The sequence below is a fragment of the Penicillium citrinum genome (assembly GCF_028827155.1).
Source record: "Penicillium citrinum strain IBT 23319 chromosome Unknown utg000001l:1.0-4955037.0:1.0-4956770.0, whole genome shotgun sequence".
In the NCBI taxonomy this organism is placed as follows: Eukaryota; Fungi; Ascomycota; class Eurotiomycetes; order Eurotiales; family Aspergillaceae; genus Penicillium; species Penicillium citrinum.
This window is the reverse complement of record NW_026622686.1, coordinates 190,534-210,107: the sequence shown is the minus strand read 5'-3', so window position 1 is coordinate 210,107 and position 19,574 is coordinate 190,534. Positions and strand designations below refer to the sequence as shown.

At 46.6% G+C, this 19,574-nt stretch overlaps 7 protein-coding genes across 7 annotated transcripts; 3 read left to right on the top strand and 4 right to left on the bottom strand.

Moving 5' to 3' along the window:
- Positions 1-71: 71 nt before the first annotated feature.
- N7469_000081 (acetyltransferase) lies at positions 72-769 on the top strand (the record flags this gene model as incomplete). The annotated part of the gene is made up of 2 exons (XM_056639001.1): positions 72-471; positions 546-769. 2 exons carry the CDS (start codon positions 72-74, stop codon positions 767-769), a joined length of 624 nt encoding a protein of 207 aa, XP_056504758.1.
- A 2,059-nt stretch (positions 770-2,828) lies between these two features.
- On the top strand, positions 2,829-5,271 carry cat1 (catalase catB; the record flags this gene model as incomplete). The annotated part of the gene is made up of 5 exons (XM_056639000.1): positions 2,829-3,134; positions 3,198-3,423; positions 3,474-3,889; positions 3,963-4,127; positions 4,183-5,271. The coding sequence occupies 5 exons, from the start codon at positions 2,829-2,831 to the stop codon at positions 5,269-5,271; spliced, it is 2,202 nt and encodes a 733-aa protein (XP_056504757.1).
- Positions 5,272-5,444: 173 nt separating this feature from the next.
- Positions 5,445-8,848, bottom strand: treA (alpha,alpha-trehalase treA; the record flags this gene model as incomplete). Its single annotated transcript, XM_056638999.1, has 4 exons — positions 5,445-6,647; positions 6,706-6,993; positions 7,043-8,779; positions 8,837-8,848. 4 exons carry the CDS (start codon positions 8,846-8,848, stop codon positions 5,445-5,447), a joined length of 3,240 nt encoding a protein of 1,079 aa, XP_056504756.1.
- A 1,479-nt stretch (positions 8,849-10,327) lies between these two features.
- Positions 10,328-14,193, bottom strand: N7469_000078 (hybrid sensor histidine kinase/response regulator; the record flags this gene model as incomplete). Its single annotated transcript, XM_056638998.1, has 4 exons — positions 10,328-10,590; positions 10,618-10,852; positions 10,894-14,014; positions 14,108-14,193. The coding sequence occupies 4 exons, from the start codon at positions 14,191-14,193 to the stop codon at positions 10,328-10,330; spliced, it is 3,705 nt and encodes a 1,234-aa protein (XP_056504755.1).
- A 1,941-nt stretch (positions 14,194-16,134) lies between these two features.
- Positions 16,135-16,344, top strand: N7469_000077 (response regulator; the record flags this gene model as incomplete). The annotated part of the gene is made up of 1 exon (XM_056638997.1): positions 16,135-16,344. One exon carries the CDS (start codon positions 16,135-16,137, stop codon positions 16,342-16,344), a length of 210 nt encoding a protein of 69 aa, XP_056504754.1.
- An 866-nt stretch (positions 16,345-17,210) lies between these two features.
- N7469_000076 (fungal specific transcription factor domain-containing protein) lies at positions 17,211-18,242 on the bottom strand (the record flags this gene model as incomplete). Its single annotated transcript, XM_056638996.1, has 1 exon — positions 17,211-18,242. One exon carries the CDS (start codon positions 18,240-18,242, stop codon positions 17,211-17,213), a length of 1,032 nt encoding a protein of 343 aa, XP_056504753.1.
- A 125-nt stretch (positions 18,243-18,367) lies between these two features.
- On the bottom strand, positions 18,368-19,093 carry N7469_000075 (fungal specific transcription factor domain-containing protein; the record flags this gene model as incomplete). Its single annotated transcript, XM_056638995.1, has 1 exon — positions 18,368-19,093. One exon carries the CDS (start codon positions 19,091-19,093, stop codon positions 18,368-18,370), a length of 726 nt encoding a protein of 241 aa, XP_056504752.1.
- Between the last annotated feature and the right edge of the window lie 481 nt (positions 19,094-19,574).

Genomic DNA, 19,574 nt, shown 5'->3' with positions numbered 1-19,574 from the left:
CAAGCTTTATTAAGCGCGTCTGCCCCTCGATCCGACGAAAACTTTTCTCGCCATCATTGAATATTGCAAAAATGGGTTCAATCAAGTCCAATCTCCAAATTCTACCAGCTACGGTGGATGATATCCCCACATTAGTCGATGTATGGTTCAAAGCCTTCTCAATCGACCCAGGGATGATGCAGCTATTCCCCGATACACCGAACATGCGAAAATGGATGGCAGAATATCATGCCCTTGATTTCGCAACAAAGCCATATCAATACTACATGAAGGTAGTTGATCCCGAGATTATTGACGAACATGGTTCCGTTCGTGTGCTTGCGTATGGGAAATGGGATACGGCCATGCCGAATATTCGCGGGCCTCGCTTTCCACCTTGGGACTCGGATACGCCTGGAACAGAAGCTACAAAGGTATTTGATGGTTTGAATGAGAGTCGGGATCGTGTCATGGGAGATCTAAAGCATTACTGTAAGTCCAGCCAAAGAAGAATGGGAGTTATTGTTTTTTTTTTTTTCGGCAATATCCACGCTAATCGCGATTAGATCTGGATATGCTTTGCACCCACCCTGACTTTGAAAGACGTGGGGCTGGTTCAATGCTTGTCAAATGGGGTTGCGATTTAGCTGACAAGGATGGTGTAGCTGCATACGTTGATGCTAGCAAGTCGGGTGCACCTTTATACGAGAAATTTGGATTCGTCGATCGCAGTCTGCCTGACCAGGGCGAAATTGCATCTATGGGTCGATTTCAAAAGACTTCCAATTGATGAGGTGTTAGACAGTCGGTCGAGAATGCGATGGCAAATTTTTTTGCGTGAGTTGAGTATATACTTGCGTGTTAGTGTTATACAGAACAGCCCATGTCCAGTACTGGTAGCATGCTACCAGGACTGCTGGTAGTAGCAGATGCTGCTCTCAGTCTGGTTCAAGAATGTTCTGGATAGAATTTTGTTTGATTGATAGATTCTAAACTACCAATTTCCACCTGATCATCAAATTGTTCGTCGGGTAGTATTTATTTCACTCGAATTTGCTCCAAGTGGGACTCGTACGGTGCTTAGCAGGCCTACATTTCAAAGCATCTGGATATTTAGACTATACAACGAGATTCGGCCGAAGAATTCTCCTCGGAATATGACTGAGCTCCGAAATTAACTTATCGAGTACTTCGTGCGCACAAGAGAATCCGGTCTGTCACGATATTTGTCCAGCACCATGCCATATCCGCAGGATCCTTTACGGAGTAATGTATTTAAAGCCCAAATTCGTGTATACTTCGCAGCGTACGACAAGAAAATATCAGCTATTTTTATCGCAATTCGTGTGATGAAGTTGAATTTCATCTTGGCTATCACATCCGATGAGCCATTCATAAGGCTTCTCAGAACTCGCGACCGGGATTTTAGATCCACAGACGCTAAAATTGCGGAGAGAGAAAGTACAGAGCCGAAAATAGTCAAGATGAACACTTTATCACTTGTATGGAATAGTTTAGAAGTCGCTTGCAGCCATCTCCTGACGATCACAAGGACTTTTTGACTGCCGCGTTTTGTATCGTCTATTGTGGGCCAGTCATTTCTCTTCCAGACCCTGTACAGTTATGGAGAGATGGATTTACACGAGACAATTCTACTGTTTCAACATCGATTGACCGAAGAGATCTACAGTTAACAACCCATTGATCCACCAGTCATAAAAAGCACCCAAAGGCAAAATAACTGCAGCTAGTGAAAATACCAAGATTCACACGTCATGTACTTACTCCGTACCAGCCCCAAGTCTACTTGGCGTTTTGATTTACTAAATCGTCAATTCTAAGTGGATATCCTACTTGTACCTGCTAGTGTGTAAAGATTATCCCTGGAGGGGGTGGCTGGAATTAGGGCAACACTAGGCACGGGAGTGCATCATCCGCTCCAGACCCGCGTCAATTACCAAGCAACACCTTTGGGGCTCGACCTTCATGCTTGGCAATCAACTTCGTCTATACTCCATTATAACCTGTGAGTTTTATCCCGCTGATTAACTGCCAAGAATGACAGCCCACAATCATTCTCTGTTTGATGAGAATTTGCATCATCGATTCCCATTCTTGGATTTTTCTCCGAAGTTGAGCCTGTTTCGCCAAGCCCCTGTATAATGCCGCAGTGCATCACGTACGGAGGTGTACAGACATACATCTCAACCACTCCGCAATCGAGCTCCACTGCACCAGAGCCAGGGCCAGAGCCCAAGTCATCATCCTGTGACTAGCCTGATATGCATGCAGCTTGGTAACGTACCATTTCTAGTTTGTATTATAGTATTTTGCAGGCTGGGCACGCTTTGCTGAATGTAATGTATAACTGTTATCCTGAAAGGTAACCAATCATGAACTCACTGTTGAGCACTCAGACAACGCTAGGGACCCAGGAACAGGTCTAAAGATCCACCGGCAACGACCATTGTACGACACCAATAAATTTGGACGATGGAAGAGGGTCTCTGCCGAACCATATTCCCCACTGAGCATGGGGTGTAGCCCAGTTGTGTTCCACATGCTGATAATTCGATTCTAGCCCGCGATGCTAGAATAATCATCTGGTTTTTGGTTGGTGAGCTGCACCACTTCCCATGTGCACTGGAAGATACCGGTGTAATTCCCGTCCGGACTGGACTGCAGAACCGATTTCGTATCTGTAGTCAGCCCCGCGAACTGGTTTCCTCGGCCTTTTTTCCCCTGCATATAAATAAGTCCTGCCCCGACCTTCGTGGATGAATTTTCCTTCCCCTCCGAGCTAAGCTGTTTTTTCTAAGCTTAATTCAATTCCTGTCCAGCTCGTCGCAATGCATTTGCTTGCGTTCGCCACGGGCCTTGTTGGCATTGCCAATGCAGCTTGTCCGTATATGACGGGTGAAGTGCCTGGCGACTATAGCCCCCATGAGCTTCACCGTCGCGCAGACGAAGGTGCTGCCGACAATACGGAAGAATTCCTGTCGCAATTCTACCTCAATGACAAGGACGCATATTTGACATCGGACGTTGGTGGACCCATTGAAGACCAGAACAGTCTCAGCGCCGGAGAGCGCGGTCCAACCCTGTTGGAGGATTTTATCTTCCGCCAGAAGATCCAACATTTTGATCATGAACGGGTATGTCGTCCGCTAGATGGTGATGAACATAGCCATAGGTATACTAATGGCAATTTTAATTAGGTCCCCGAACGAGCAGTTCATGCCCGTGGCGCTGGTGCCCACGGAGTATTCACTTCGTACGCTGACTGGTCAAATATCACGGCCGCATCTTTCCTCTCGAAAAAGGATAAAGAAACCCCCATGTTCGTCCGTTTCTCCACTGTCGCCGGCAGTCGCGGCAGTGCCGATACAGCACGGGATGTACACGGATTCGCAACACGCTTCTACACCGACGAGGGAAATTTCGGTAGGGCAACAGACCACGATAGAATCAAGCATCTTACTGACAAGACATAGATATTGTCGGAAACAACATCCCGGTATTCTTCATCCAAGATGCAATTCAATTCCCCGACTTGATTCACGCCGTCAAGCCCAGCGGCGATAATGAAATCCCCCAAGCTGCTACAGCTCACGACTCGGCATGGGATTTCTTCAGTCAACAGCCCAGCTCACTGCACACTTTGCTCTGGGCAATGGCCGGTCACGGAATCCCTCGTTCTTTCCGAAATGTCGATGGGTTTGGCGTGCACACATTCCGCTTCGTCACTGACAGCGGTAAATCGAAGCTTGTCAAGTTCCACTGGAAGGGTCTGCAAGGTAAAGCCAGTTTGGTCTGGGAAGAAGCTCAGCAAATCTCTGGCAAGAATCCCGATTTCTTGCGTCAGGATCTGTGGGATGCCATTGAGGCTGGACGGTTCCCGGAGTGGGAGGTAAGTTTATATCCAAGTCAAAGTGCCCAATGGTATCAGGCCGAACTATATACTCATGTTATAATCCCACCAGCTCGGCGTTCAAATCATGGACGAAGAAGATCAACTTCGATTTGGCTTTGACCTCCTCGACCCTACAAAGATCGTTCCAGAAGAAATAATCCCCGTCACGAAACTGGGTAAAATGACTCTAAATCGCAACCCTAGAAACTACTTCGCCGAAACCGAACAGGTCATGGTAAGTCCAACCACCTCGAACCCCATCCACACATCACGTCTAACATTAACCCCAGTTCCAACCGGGCCACATCGTCCGAGGTGTCGACTTCACTGACGATCCCCTCCTTCAAGGCCGTCTGTTCTCATACCTAGACACCCAACTAAACCGACACGGCGGTCCAAACTTCGAACAACTCCCCATCAATCGGCCCAGAACTCCAATCCACAACAACAACCGCGACGGTGCAGGACAAATGTTCATCCCATTGAACAAAGACGCCTACTCCCCCAACACCTTAAACAACGCCTCACCAAAACAAGCCAACCAAACCACCGGAAAAGGCTTCTTCACCACTCCCTCCCGCAAGGGTAATGGCAAGTTACAACGAACCGTTAGCTCAACTTTCGAAGATGTCTGGTCTCAACCACGACTTTTCTGGAATTCCCTCGTTGAAGCAGAGAAACAGTTCGTCGTTGACGCCATGCGATTTGAAAATTCAAATGTTGTCTCTGATATCGTTCGGAATAATGTTATTATTCAACTCAATCGAATTAGCAATGATCTTGCCAAGCGTGTTGCAGAAGCCATCGGAATTGAAGCACCGAAACCAGACCCGAGCTTCTACCACGACAATACAACGGCGCATATTGGTGCTTTTGGACAGAAGTTGCTTAAACTTGAAGGGTTGAAAGTTGGTGTTCTTGCTTCCGTGCAAAATGCATCTAGTGTTTCTTCCGCAGCAAGTCTCCAATCTCAACTTAAGGATGCCGGAGTGGATGTTGTCGTTGTCGCGGAGAGACTGGGTGATGGCGTGAATCAGACATACTCTGGTTCAGACGCTATTCAGTTCGATGCTGTTGTCGTTGCGGATGGTGCGGAGGGTCTTTTCAGTTCTCGCTCTTTCACTGAGAAACCTGTTAAGAATAAGGCTTCTTCGCTCTTCCCTGCTGGACGACCTTTGGATATCCTCGTTGATGCTTTCAGATTTGGAAAGCCTGTTGGTGCTATTGGGAAGGGTGCTGCTGCGTTGAGAGCTGCGCAGATTTCGTCGGATCGTGAGGGTGTTTATGCTGCCAAGTCTATTGGCAATGAGTTTGTCAAGGGACTCAAGGAGGGATTGAGGATTTTCAAGTTCCTGGATCGTTTTGCGCTGGATGCGTAAGTATTGAAAGAGATGTTTGTATAGTTATTTTTACGTGTTAGCTTTCAGCATTGTCATTTATTGTTATCGATTGTATTCACTGAAAATCAGTAAGAATAGATTTATGATAAATGGTGAAAAATCAGAGAAATTCTTATGTACAAGCAATATTGACTAAAGGAGAATTGCTCGCTTTAGACCGAAAACTGACGACGTCGCTTCATGAAGGATTCTGTGTCTGCCAGTCCAGTTGTTGCCCGAACATTCATGCGCTTAGCAAGGCCAGCAGTGGAAGAATTATTGCTGCCTTGGATCTCTCCAAGAATTGCCCATTCCGCGACTGTAGCTCCGGTGCCGTTCTTAGCTTCGACATCAATGGGGTCCAAAGCCTGGTTGCCCACAATAAGTAGAGAGGCATACTTAGATGCCGGGACTGGCGAGGACAGAGTGACGTTGGTAGTATTTCCGACCGGCATGGCAATGGCATCCAGGTTTGTAGTGTTAGCATTGTAGGGATCCGAAAGGTTCACGTTGTTCAAAGATGAAACTATCTGGTAGTCCGAATCCTGGCTTCCCATCGTGATATCCGCACTGCCAAGTGTCTTGTTGTGGAAGACCACCGTCGCATTGACTGGTGGAGCTTGTGCCCAGTCAAAATAGAAGCCCGAGACCATGGAGCCAGTATCCTTGCCAAATGAGACTGTGATCGCGCTGACGTTGGCAGCCCATGAGGGTTGCCACTTAGTCGAGGTTGCTCCATCATTGACCGAGATAGGGAATTGTCCGGGCTCGTATTCGCTTTCAGAGTGGACGGATTGGCACTGCACGAGATTTCCGGCGACCGTCTTCTTAGAGCCAATTTGTCGGTTTGTGAGGACCACTGGGCCATTAAGTGGAAGCTTGTGAACTGTGGTATCGTCATCCGGGCCAGCATGGATGGGAATAGTCGTGTTGGCAAAGCGCTGGTCCGCACTTTCCAATGGTGGCGCATCGGAACGACTAATCGTGGTGTGGGTGTAGTTAGACCAGGCAGAGATGGGCCATCCTCGCCAGTAGAATGTCCGATATTTCAACTGAGGGATCTGGGGAGGAAGGTTGGGATCAACCCGAAGATAGTCTTCGGGAAGGAGACGAAGACCCAGATAGCCGAAGATGGAAACCTGATTAGCACCACCATGTCCCGTTAGGAAGGGGAAAGCTGGGTGAGTACCACCGTTGATACTAGTATCATCGACAAGTTGCTCGGACATTTGGTAGAACGGGGCACGGGTGTATGGTCTGAAAGAATACAGTCCATAAGTGTAGGCCGAACATCCCGAGGGTGACATTTCATTTGCAACAGCGGAGAAGATAGCCCAAGTCATAGCCGGGCCGTCAGGAGACTGTTTGTTGGCATACTAGGAAAAGTCAGCATCAATGCAAAGACAGACAATATGAGGTGTTGTGTCAACTCACGTAGTCAAGGTCATTCAGCGAATCCTGGGCGCTGTAATTGGCAGTGTAGTCCAATGGAAAAGTATTCAGAACCACGTCGGCCTGCTTTACCGCAGCACTACCGTTCATCGTAGTAAATTCCAGCGTAACTCCATTCTCGCGAAGAATCAAAACGTTGTCGGCCATCTCATCCCATGTGGAGTTCTCTTCCAAGCCAAATTGTTGACGGAATGCATTCGCATGACGCAAAGTCTCCGCAATGAGTGGCATTGTAAAGCCACCCGCATCAACGTGATTAGCATATTCATCCTAGATATCATTAGCTAAGTTCAGCATCCTCTCACAAGCCTCGACTTACCGGGTCTGTCATGTTGGCCAGTGTCCAGTAGGAACCATTTCGAACAAGAAGGTCTGTGTAAAGGGTAGCCACCGAGTCGTAGATAGGGAAATGGTTCTCCTTGAAGAATTTGGTGTCACCACTAGTCACCCACTCGTTGACCATTGAAATACCAATGTCTCCGTTAAGATGATATTGATAGTCCCAGCAAGGGCCAGTAGCTGTGCAATTGCCGAAACGTCCACTTGTCCATGGATATGCAGCAGCAGAGGGAGAGAATCTTGTTTTGTTTTGGGAACCAGCGTACGCGGTCTTAATGTTCTCTTGTGCTTGGCTATACCTGTCCAGACGATAGTTGGTGATGCGCTGAGCGGCTTCAGGGTGAGACGTTGTGAGGCCGGGCTGCATCCAGACATCGGCATCCCAAAAGACTTGGCCACCGTATGAATCAGAGGTAAGACCACCAACAGAAATGCTATCCCGGTTCAAGGCATTGTTGGAAGCTTTTTTAATCGCATTTTTCCCGACGGTGTTTTGCAAAAGGTAATACGTGTTGACTACAGCATTGATCGCAGAGTCAATGATGATACTCTCCGCGGGTAGAGTTCCATTTTGAGGGAAAGTATAGTTATCGACTGAATCATCGGGCATAACGTTGGCCCATTCAGTGATGTGCGAACGGAGGGACTTAGCATATCCGGTTTTCATCGCTGAAGAGCAAGCTTCCTTGGCCACTTTTTTGGGTTCTTCGAAGGCATCAGTAGATGCGGCGCCGACGAACTTTGTCACTCGCACGGCTTTTCCGGCCTTGAACTTCACAGGTACGCTTTGGGCGATGGAGGAGTCGTTGCTGCTGATATATGGCTTATCGTTGACAAGCTTGCGCGACGACAGATCCACATCCGAAGTTCCTGTGATGTTGGCATAGACGTAGGCAGTGACATTGCTGATACCATTTGGCCGTACGGAAGAGAAGATAGCGCCCTCGTCTTCATCCGCTTCCACAAAATCAGAGCGCACAGCAGAGGCTCCATCAAGGACATTGGCAATTGAACCTTCAGTATCTTTGGTAGAAACAATCTGCATATCCACCACGGCCTGGTTGATATAAAGCTTGTTTGCAAATAGACGATAAGTAATCTGGAACGATCCCTTGTCACTCTGAGGTGTCCAACTATATGACCAAGCCAAAACACCCGATTTGAAATCATACGTAGAGGTAAAGTTGGAGATAGTGCTGTTGTCTACAGTCGCATCCAGATAAGTATCATCGCCAAGGTCCAAAATGAGGCCACTCCAGTGCGGAACACCACTGATAACGCTGTCCGATCCGTACTGAGAAAGCCAACCGAAATTGGAATCGTTGGTATTTGCCTGGGAGTCGAAGAAACCACTGATGGTCGCAAAAGCTTGCCGTCTCGAAAAGAGAGGCCATCCACTCACACCTTCACCGCCATCATCATCGCCGTCCATCTCAAAGAAGGGTCCGACGCTAGCGACATTGATACCGAAGTAGCCATTAGCAATAGAGCCACGCGATTGGAACTGGCCTTGTTCCAAGTTTGTGGTGGTGAGCAACCAGTTATCCTGATCCCAGGTGACGCCATCGAAGTCGGTTTCATAAATATTTTTGCTGGAGTTGGGCGCCAGTCCAGGTCCGCTGTACCTTTTCAGACATTTTGCGATGCGATGATTCGCAGTCGCGCCATCTACCAGTGTCGTAAGACTCAGTATCAAGGGCAAAGCCCGTGCAAAAGACTAGGTGATAATAATCAGCTTGGTTTCATTCAAATCTTATTCATGGGGAGTACTCACCTTGAATTGCATTTTGTTGTCTTTGTGCCCTGAAGGGCTTTTATTCGATAGTGAGAATAACAGCAGTGCGGGTGATTCCAGGCAACGAAACTCAATCCTTAGTGAAAGTGTCGGACAGCAGATAGACTGGGAAAGAAGGAGAAAGCCTCAACCGGAAGTGAGCAGTGGAAGTGAAGGATATATGAATGAGTTTTCAAGGAAATGAAGTGCCGATCCAATCCAGGAACCCCATCCAAATACTCCGTACTCGCTCGGGCCCTGTGTTGTATGATGGCGTCTGTGGGGAAGAGCAAAGTCAAAAGTCAAATCCTGGGGGGGGGCGATGGCGTGGTACCCGTGAAGAAGAACCCGTTTGAGGCAGGTCCTTTACGAGGCTGATGCCTTGAATGGTGGAGAAGAGAGTATCCAGCCAAGAAAGAGAGTTTAGTCACGAGAAGTAAGCCCAGAGAGGATGGCGTCTGCGGCTGTGTGGCTTCACAGTGGCTTCGGAACAGCCGGCAGCGGAGAAGAAGTGAACCATAATCTTTTGTAGCATGTTCCGTCGTGAAAAGACGGCATTCCGAGTTGACAGGCTTGATCATCGTCATCGAGTGTGCCGGGTAAAGTTTGGCCCAGACTTGAAGTTGTGGGGGAAATGTGGCTGGGGGCCCCGCAAATTGCCCGACAAACGTCCGTTCTGCAGATTGAGTGGGGGAGAAGGAAGATGAATTGGAGAGAGTATTTGGACTGAAAGAGGAATTTGTCGTAGTGTTGTCTGATTGGGGTATTAAATTGGCTAAGGGGAGAGTAGAAGAGAAGAGAAGAGAAGAGAAGAGCAGGAAAGAAAGGAGGAGAGAAGTGAAAGTGTAGAGGTAGATGATACCTTAGTCAGCCATACAAGAAGCAAGCATCAACAACATTTCAAGGAATTCCTTAAGCAGTGAAGGATTGATTGATTGATGGATATTAGAGACTGATAATGAGCTAATTTTACTATAAAAACTGTGGCTAGGATATATGAGATACCAGGTCCAATCCATTGGACTTGGTAAGATAGTAGTACTCTACCAAGTACTACGTATAGAGTAGGTACTCTATATATGTTGGTTAAATACTAATTAGATATACATTAGATACAAGAATAGTAGTATTCCGTACTAATTGGATAGACTTCAATAGTTGTAAGACACTATTTATTTGTTAGGAAGTGGGATATAAGCAGTGCTATCAAATATACTCATGTACAACTATTAGTAGATGATGAACCATATCTACTACATCAAGATTGTTGTTGGGACAATCTCCTGTTCTGGTTTTAATGCTGCTGGGATACCTACTACCTAGTAGGCATATAGCATATAGGACATCTTCACATCATCGTAGTACTAAGATTAACACTACAAACAAGATTACTGGTATAAAATAATGCAAAATAGTCTCCACTTTTTGAACGGGTTGAGTATACTCATAAACACCCCCAGCTCATGAGATGAGCGGCTCATGATGGCCAGATTACTCACTTGGTAGTTTGTCCTCAATCATTGGCCGCAATTTATCCAACCGTACAGGTTTAGTCAGGAAGACATCCATACCAGATTTGAATGCTTCGCGTTCGATATCGGCTTGTGCAATGCCAGTGAGGGCGCATATAAAGGTGCGTTCTTTGCTCTGCAGCGTCTTTTCAAACTCTCGTATTCGCCGAGTTGATTCAAGACCGTCCATTATCGGCATCGAAATATCTCCAAAATAAGACTTAGTGTTAGTTTCCATTGAATCTATACCATGGAATTATTCCAACTTACCCATTAGGATAACTGCAATTTCAAAATGATTTTTCTTGAAGGAATCAAGAGCTTCCTGTCCGTTTGGTGCAACTATATATTTGTATCCTAACTTCCGCATGTACGCGACAAGAATTCTAATGTTGATGTCATTGTCATCCACAAGGAGGACAGTATTTTGGAAGTTTTGTCGATGTTGCACCTTTTTATCCGCGGAGTCCAACTTCCATCCCGACGCGCGAGAATTCTCAACATTCTGATGGAGTGATTCCGGTAACTCGGTTTGTTCCCTCCAACCGTGACTCCGGGTCGCTGATTGCGCATTGCTTGTAATTTGCACTTGAAGAAACGAGTCCCCCCCCCGAACTCATTGGGAGTTAAAGGCAGAGTAGCGCTCGCCCGGAACTCTGCAATACCTCCTTTGTCACGAACCAAATCGAGCCGCCGTTGCTGACGTCGGAGGCAGGTTTCCAAAACTTTTGCCAGTTTTCGAGGCCCGCATGGCTGGCTAATAAATTCAAAAACATCTGCAGACATTTTCTGCCAAACGGCTGACATTGAATGTGCGATTCGAGGGGTTGAACAGACGATGATGACAGGCGGCGGTAATGATTTGTCTGCACTGGGCAATGAAGACAAGACAAGCGAGCTCACATCATCCAGTGATTCACATAGTGAGATATAAAAGTCACACCTGGGAATGCTTGATTCTGACGGCGTAATAACTTGGGTGTCCATATGAAACCAATCCCGACACAGCTTTCGTAATGACGAATATAACGCCGCGTCTCTATCAGAGGATCCTGAGTGGAAAATCCCAATAGATTTTGCGTACAGAAGCCCCTTTGTGGTCACAAAGAAGGACTCACTGTCCGGTGTATGGCCATCATATTGTTCGGAGATGTGATCAAGAGTTACTGTCGTTACAACTTCAGTGCCAACACCCTTATGAGACATGACCCGAATAAGTCCACCAAGTGAAGAGACAGTTCGCTTCGTGATATTGAATCCTAGGCCATTCCCAGGTGTCATATTATCTTCCTGCGAAAACGGAGCGGACAGTTTATTATTCAAAAATTCTTGTTCCATGCCACACCCGGTATCTCGAACAGTAAGTATGACGCTAGAGCTGGTGATTTGACCCGTGTGGTCGTCAAAACCCGCTGGGGCCGTTTTGACACCAACGTAGATGTAGCCCTCGCGGGTAAACTTCAACGCATTCCCAAATATGTTTGCAAATATCACATGCCAAGATCCCGGCGGGGAAGAGTATTTGAAGCTTTCGGCATTATCAATGTCGAGAACTATCGCAACACTGCCCTTCGGACTATTGAAAAATGTACAATCAGATCCAGGAGTGCTCCCAAAAGTGTCAGCAAAAGAGTAGCCGGCAAAAGCCGATTCAATGGCATCTTCTATCACTACATCAAGCCGGGTGATTGAGTGTTCATCAACATATACTGACTGTAGACCTTGCTCGAGCCCAGCTCCATCAGGAACCTGCGGTTTCACTAATTGAGGTTTTTGCTGAACATCATTGATACCGGCATACTGAAGAAGCTGGGTAATCGAGCCAAAGAGCGTGGAGGCACAGGAAATAATAGTACGCATGAATCCTCTTTGTAAAGCGTCCATATCAGTGTCATTCAGGATATCGACCGTACCAAATATCCCATGGAGAGGAGACCGAAGTTCATGACTCATTCCGGATAACAGGTCCATCTTTGACCGGTCAGCTAGAAGTGTACCAAGCCGGTGAATCTCAACCATGAGACTATTTCCAAATGCAGATAAGAACGTAAGGTCGTCGTCAGGGGTGAGAACACGGTGCGGAGCCCTTGTCCATGAAAGACAGCCTGCATACCATCTCTCCTTATTTGAATCCCATAAAGGCGAGAAAATAATGCTTCGGGCATTGGGGGCAAAATGCAGAAGTGCCGCAGCATCCTGACGTAGAGTTGCCTGGCGTGTTTTTTTCTTGCGCGTGCTGCCTTGAGACAAGTCTCTGGAAGTTCCGCCGCTGGTCTCGTCAGACGATATAGAGCCGTCTTCGCCGAAATTGAAAATTTTGCCATGAGGGTAGTGGCGCAACAGGTGTTTTAGGAAAGTCTCCGATAATGCTATCTTGTTATCGCACACTGGGTAATCATTCACGCTGGAGCCAACGGAAGTCGAGAACCCAAGTATCCTGCAAGGATTGACAATAGCGTTGCCGACATCCTTCGCAGGTTCTGCGCGAATTAAATGAGACCGTGGTAATGCATTTTGGTCAGTGAATTCATCATCACTTGAAGAGAAAATTTCGACGCTGCTGCCCTCAGAGTCGGATTTGGATGTATTCAGAAACGCCTCCTGGGACCCAAAGTTGGCGTCAAAGTAAACGACAGCTTCAACCTCCAAACTTTCGCGAATAATGTTGGCTGAGCGTGAAAACGCTTCTTTGACTTGAAATGTATATGATTCTTTCGGCGATTGGTTTATCGATTTCTTGTTTTCGGATGCCGTAATCGTCGACCGCAAACTCGGCTTGGAAAAATCGCGTGCACTGATCCCAGCTTCAATTAATACCTGCTGCTCTTCATTCATTGGGCTATCCTGATTGCGAAATTTATTGAGATTGTGGCGGTGAACAGACATTTGACGCTGGCAACGGTTGCTTGTCGTAGCTTGGTGATCATTGTCCAAAAATTGCATTTGTTGTTGTGATTCATCACTGTTGCCTTCAAAGATATCTTTTTGATCCTCGGACGGGGAGTCATCATTCAAATTAACCCATGTATTGCGTAATCCGCCTTTTCCCTCAAGAAAACTTCCAAGTCCAACCATCATGCGCTCACTTCGAAGATACTGCTGTCTAGACCTAGTAACCGCTAGATAATCCATAACGGTTTTGGAGATGTCGATTAAAAACCTGGTCAGATCGGCCGCCAATGGTTCGTGTGGTTTGTCGTCCAGAATGGTATAAGCTCCTATGACAATCCCTTTCGGGCTGACAATAGGACTGCACGCCAAGAAACGAATATCTGGAAAACCAGATATCTGAAGCCCTTCCACTTCTTCCTCCTGAAGAAAATCAGGGACCACTAACAGCTGATCATTTGGAGACTTCCAGAGAGCCTTGCAGAAACTTCGGTGATACGATACCGTGCAAGCCCCAAGCAAAATCTCATCACCCACATTGTGATCTGTCGTGTCGTTTTGCAGACTTATTGTCCGAGTAGCTTCAGCGAGGATGTGCTCCTCGTGTTGACCGAAAAAAGATATCAGTGCACGTTTTGCGTCTAGTCGCAAAGTTCCCAGTTGAGCAAATGCGGTCAGGACAGGATCAGGAGAAGGATGCGCGACGAATCCCGTAAGCTGAGTGTGTTGGTCGACATGTTGTAAACCGTGTGTTTGCAATCTGTACGGTGGCAAATATCTGTTACAGATCGTATAGTTAGCTAGTGTGGTTTCGAATTGTGAGATTATACCATGGATGAAGACAGGTATGATCTTGATTGGCTCGATTTACTTGAAAAACTCGCGTTCACGGGATGGACTGAAGCTAGACTGTTGATGTTGGTGGGGAGTCTCGCGTGGGCCTGGGGATCGAGACATTGCAATGTGAACAGTTTGATCAGCTATTTCAGCGAAAGAGGAAAAATCGGAGAACGCTTCCCTGAGGCTGGACGTAAAGCATTGAAATATTTGCGATTCAGTAGATGTATAGAATTTGGTTGGCGGATCGGGACAGTAAACGCTCGGTCGAGCCGCTCTCTATGCTGCATTGCATCGAGATATTCCAAGATTTTCACTGCCTTTCTTTTTTTTCCCTTTCTTTCTATTCTTTTTTTTCCCCTTCTTTTATTGGGGGAGCGAGGGATGCTCGATACGTCCCGGCGGCGATCATATTGGACGGGAATTCATAGCTGTGATTGGTGGGATCCGGCTCCGATTGTATTGCGACAACATACGCACCGAAATAGAAAAACTCACGATAATAACGTTGGAAGACCTCACCCTCGCCCCTATTCACAAACCCGTTAAATCCTGTATATATAGCCTAATATGTATATATATATATATATATATATTGGTGTAGGGCATCCTAAACAACTGAGTCCTAACGACAATGCAACGGAAGTGCGCCATAAACCATGCCAACCAAACGGTTGGCGGGACGAGTGGAGCATTGTCAAGATATACTCCTACAAGAGAGTGGGTTCTTTTTCATGATTGTCGAATGACTCGGCTCCGAAAGTAAGATCTGGTTTGGCTCACTAAGTTTACGGCAATATTTCGTCCCCCGATTTCAACTTGTGTTTTAAGCCAATGAAAGATTCCTGAAACACATTTCCGGCAGCTCTCCAAAACCCTTCTTTGGCTAGTGGGGTTAACAGTAGCGCGCAAACGGCCACTTTGGTTTCTTGATTTGAGAATTCGAACTATATCATAGGCGGGAGAGCACAGTAAGGGGAAAACGCGTCATCTGGGCAGTAGAAAAAGAAGAAGGCTAAATAAGGCTTACAGTTGAAAGTCAGGTGAAGGCGCTTACGCTCTTGAACAATTAACGGAAATTGTTTAAGGGGTGTGGAGTATTGATATGTGCCCGAGATATCAACGGTGAAGAACACTTTGTTGCGGCGTTTTCCGCGCTCGCGGGTGTCCGAGAGTCTTTTTTAGCCCTATTTCATCGGTTTGCTCGGCCTGAAAAATTATTGGCTAGATCATACTTTCACGCTTTTTGATTATAGTCATTTGACCGTATATTACATTATGTTTCTTATCCTTGAATAACTCTGGTGCAGAATAGCCAACGGTACCACAAGGAGTCAGCTGGAACACCACATACTGCCTTGGATAGCCCAAAGTCTGCACGTTTTACCACACCGATCTCACTGGACCCAACCTCGGCAATTGAGACAGCTTCTTCCATACAATCTTCATTCCCCAATCCTTTGTGGTTCGGTTTCTCGTAGCATGTTGAAGATATGGGATAAAGGAGAATATAATATTTTCAGGTTTGATGTCCCTGCGGGGCCTTGTAAGGCACATGGTAATAACTAATAGTAATGCTTGAAAGCCGGGCGATACTAACCTATGAACAATTCCCATGGTCTTGTGAAGATACTCCACGGCCCTTGAAACTTGGCTTGGGGATTAATTTTCTTTTACAAGGACGATCAACCACTTATCAACAAATCCCACACTCCATTCCGGAGCCAGCGGAGACTACGAATTCCATCACTGGTCTGGTAGAATCAACAGCACTCTTTGTCCAAGAACATCTGCTACTTTGCCAACGACCAAGAGGAAAGAAACCCCGCTAACGAAAACAATTCTGAGTTGTTTTTCTGTGATATGTGAAAAAAAAAAAATTTAAATGTCAGTTTTGTATTAGTGGCCCCCTCCCCCCCTAAGGCTACGCATGGCCCCGCCCCGAGGTTAGGCATCGGCCCCCTGTATGAGAATGGGTTGTCGGTTGTGGAAGGCATACGTTGAAAGGCGGAAGAAAATCGACCATATCATTTAGTACTCATGGATATACAAATGCCCACCATGAATGGGTATGAGGCAACTAGACTGCGACGCCAAAATCCGCATGATTCGGTGCGGAAGATTCTGATGATCGCTCTCACAGCTTCGGCTATCGATGGTGATGAGGAGAAGTGTCTGGAGGCGGGAATGAATGACTATCTTACAAAGCCTGTGCGGCTGGCTGTCTTGAAAGAGGAGTTGGGTCAGTACATCCAGACCAGAATGAAATAAGGAATTTATGAATGCTGTCACTTCGTACTTGTTTCTTGATCATTTGTTTCTCTTGATGCGAGTAAAACGTCAAAATGAGCTCAAAAATGGGCGAACAATATGTCAGGCACCACGCAAATCCACCTCATAAAAAGAGACAGCGGTGAATTGGCGACCACTTTGGGCTAATTTGATTTTGATTTTTTTTTTTTAGAATCCGTTAGTGGACAAGGTTTACAATTAACTCAAGTGATCAGTCTTCGATCTGTAGGATTGGGTCCGATCCCCAACACTGGCACAATATATCATCATCGTGTCTCTATGGTGAGACACGACAGTTTTGAGGTAGTGGAGTTGCCCCAGCTCTTTCACAGGTTGAAGTGGAGATATCACAGGCCCTCGCCGGTAAGGCTCGACGGTCATCGTAGAAGATTGATGCAATCGTAGTGAATCAATCATGTATTTGCAGCCCGAACAAAGAAGACAAAGTGTCATTTGAAGCGGGCTTCAACTGGAATCAAGATTTTAGTGGCATCATTTACCAGAACCCGCTTTTGATCTGCGCGCTTTGGACGGAAAAAAATGATTCTCACTTCCAAAATGACGAGACGTTTCCTGTAGAAGACGGATTGCATTTTAATATCATTCCTGACATGAATAATTCCTGACACAAACGGTAAAGTTGTTAATCATTTAGATAGAACCTCACTTAAGGTAACAAGATTTAGTCCTGATGAAACAAATATTCTTCTGGTAGATGAAGAGAAAATGCTTGCATGAACTCAGTGCTGATCGGATCGTACGGGAAATATGCGCTATCCATGGCATTTGCATCTCCAAGTAACGTATGCGTTAGATCAACGGCTGTGTAACCGCCACCATTGCTATTATGCTGCCCCCCTAACGGAAACAGAATAGAAAAAATTAGGTTCGAGATTCTGAATCTGACTGGGTTCAACTGGATGGGAGTCAATCGGGACATCTGGCGGTGATAAAGATGGATAAGGCGGCATGTCGCTGATGTTATATCCAATGCGTGTCGATAGTCGGCGGAGGGCGCCATCACACAGCTGCCACGCACGGTGTGACGAGTCACTATATTCCGCCATTGCATATAACCATCGGATAGACTTTTTAGCTAGCCGCACAAAAACCATCTCATCCTTCGGCACATGGTCGCAACCGAATGATAACTCCATAAGGAGGACTGTGGCAGCCTGCATGATATAGTGCAAGATACACCACCACGGTAACTGGTGATACAAGCGAACGGCATCTGGTTCGTCAGGAATGAGGTCAAGCATCCGTGTAGAAGCCTGCAGAGCTTCCACGGCCATCCTATGACCAAACGACGATTTCTCGGAGGGACTCTTCTGGCACGTATCGTGTCGGCAAAGGCACGGTCGTCCGAGCATGATCTTGGCGCTATAGTAGTGAAATGCCAAGTGCAACTTGGCACGTAGGATGCCACCATCATCATCTTCCTTGAAGATAAAGACAAACAGTTCGGGGAGATTTTTATACCACATTTCAATTTTCGTCTTAATCTCACCGATACGATCCTCAATGGTTGCCCATGGTTCCAGAACACAATCAACGGAATATACCTTATTGACAATCTGTTGTCTTATGAGCGTGAGATCGCAATAGTGGAGGTACCAGATGTTAGAAATGGTAGGCATAACATCAAAGGACTGTGCATCATGTGAATTTCCAGATTTATTAGACACCTCTTCTTCCACGTGTTGTGAAAGGATATTTCCTGAGCCATTTGATGTTTGGTCTAGGCCCTCATTAGTACGATTCAGACCTCTAATGGGCTGTGTGGTTGAACTGCTTTGCGGCTTTCCATTAACGAATGATTTTGGCAATGGCGACGTGCTCAAACAATCTTGAATGCAAGTCGGTCGACCAGTCATGACGCCTAGCATGTGTTCAAGTGTATATAAGCACCACCAAACTCGGGTTTGAGTCTTTTCGGGAATATTCATAATCGATTGGCCGCTGTTTCGGTTGATGCCAAGATATAAGGCAGATCGAATGGCTACAGCCACAATTCTGAACGCGCTGCTGGAGCATCAGAAACAGCCACAAACTGCAGGACACCATGAGGAGATACGTGCCGATTTACTTGACCCGATGATAATAAATAGAAGGCGATTAAGCCCTCTAACTGGATTTGCCGAAGGTCAGGCTTATCGAACAATACGTCTTCACTCATGCCGAGAGCTCTCGCACGTGTCAGGAATATCAGGTGGTCCTGGCTGTCTCCGCGCCAGGGGGCACCAGTCAGGTGCGCATGCTTAGCTGCAATGGCAAATATGGCATTAAGTATCGCCAGCCATTTGTCACACGGCCAAGTCGCACTATCAAAGAATGTACTGTACTGCGTATGCAATAGATTTCGATCAATGATGGGGAAACTGGGATCCACCGTGTCCATGTAATCATTAAAAAGATGGTTCGCCACCTGAGTGGACGGCAAACCGTAAGATTGCACCGGCGCTGCCACAGTCAAACTTTGATCATCCAGATGGTAATTCATCGTGTGAATAGCCTCCCCACCAACAGGCTTGGCGTTTTGGCTGCGTTTCGATTTTGCGGCCTGGGTGGGATCGCTCTGTTCTGCCTCGCCTTGCGACCGTTGCAGCCAAGTGACCTCCGAGGATTTCCCCATATATCCCGTAGCGCGAGAAGATCGAGTCAGGTTAATATCCTCGTCCACACGGTCAATCCCTTCTAAGGATCCGATCGATAGACGTGAGCTCATTTCCTCCAGGACTTCTATCTCCCCATGAGATGTTGTTGAATGAGATGACAGATCATTGGACGAATAAGCCGAATTCCAGCTATACTGTTGCTGAATTAGCGTATAATGGACACACCAAATATGACTGGGCACACTGAAGCAAACCTTCTCTATCAACTTCTTGATTCGACTCGCAGTTAAAGGGTCGGCCGAGCTTCTCACTTCCTGTAGCAAATTTTCGTATTGTTCTGTTTTCTGTGAAAGGCTTTCTACTTCTCTAATGGACGCATGATTAGTGTCACTGAACCAAATACAGACACAGCAAACAGGGTCATTTTACTGCTTTACTGCCTCGACCTAACGCATTAATCAGAGCAGCCTACCTTTTCGTTCTTTCTCTCCATTCCATTGAATAGAGACATGTTGTGGCTTGCAGCAATCGACATTGGCGACAGGTTGGGCGGTCGCCACTGCATTTCGTTTTGCGTTTCCGACAAGATTC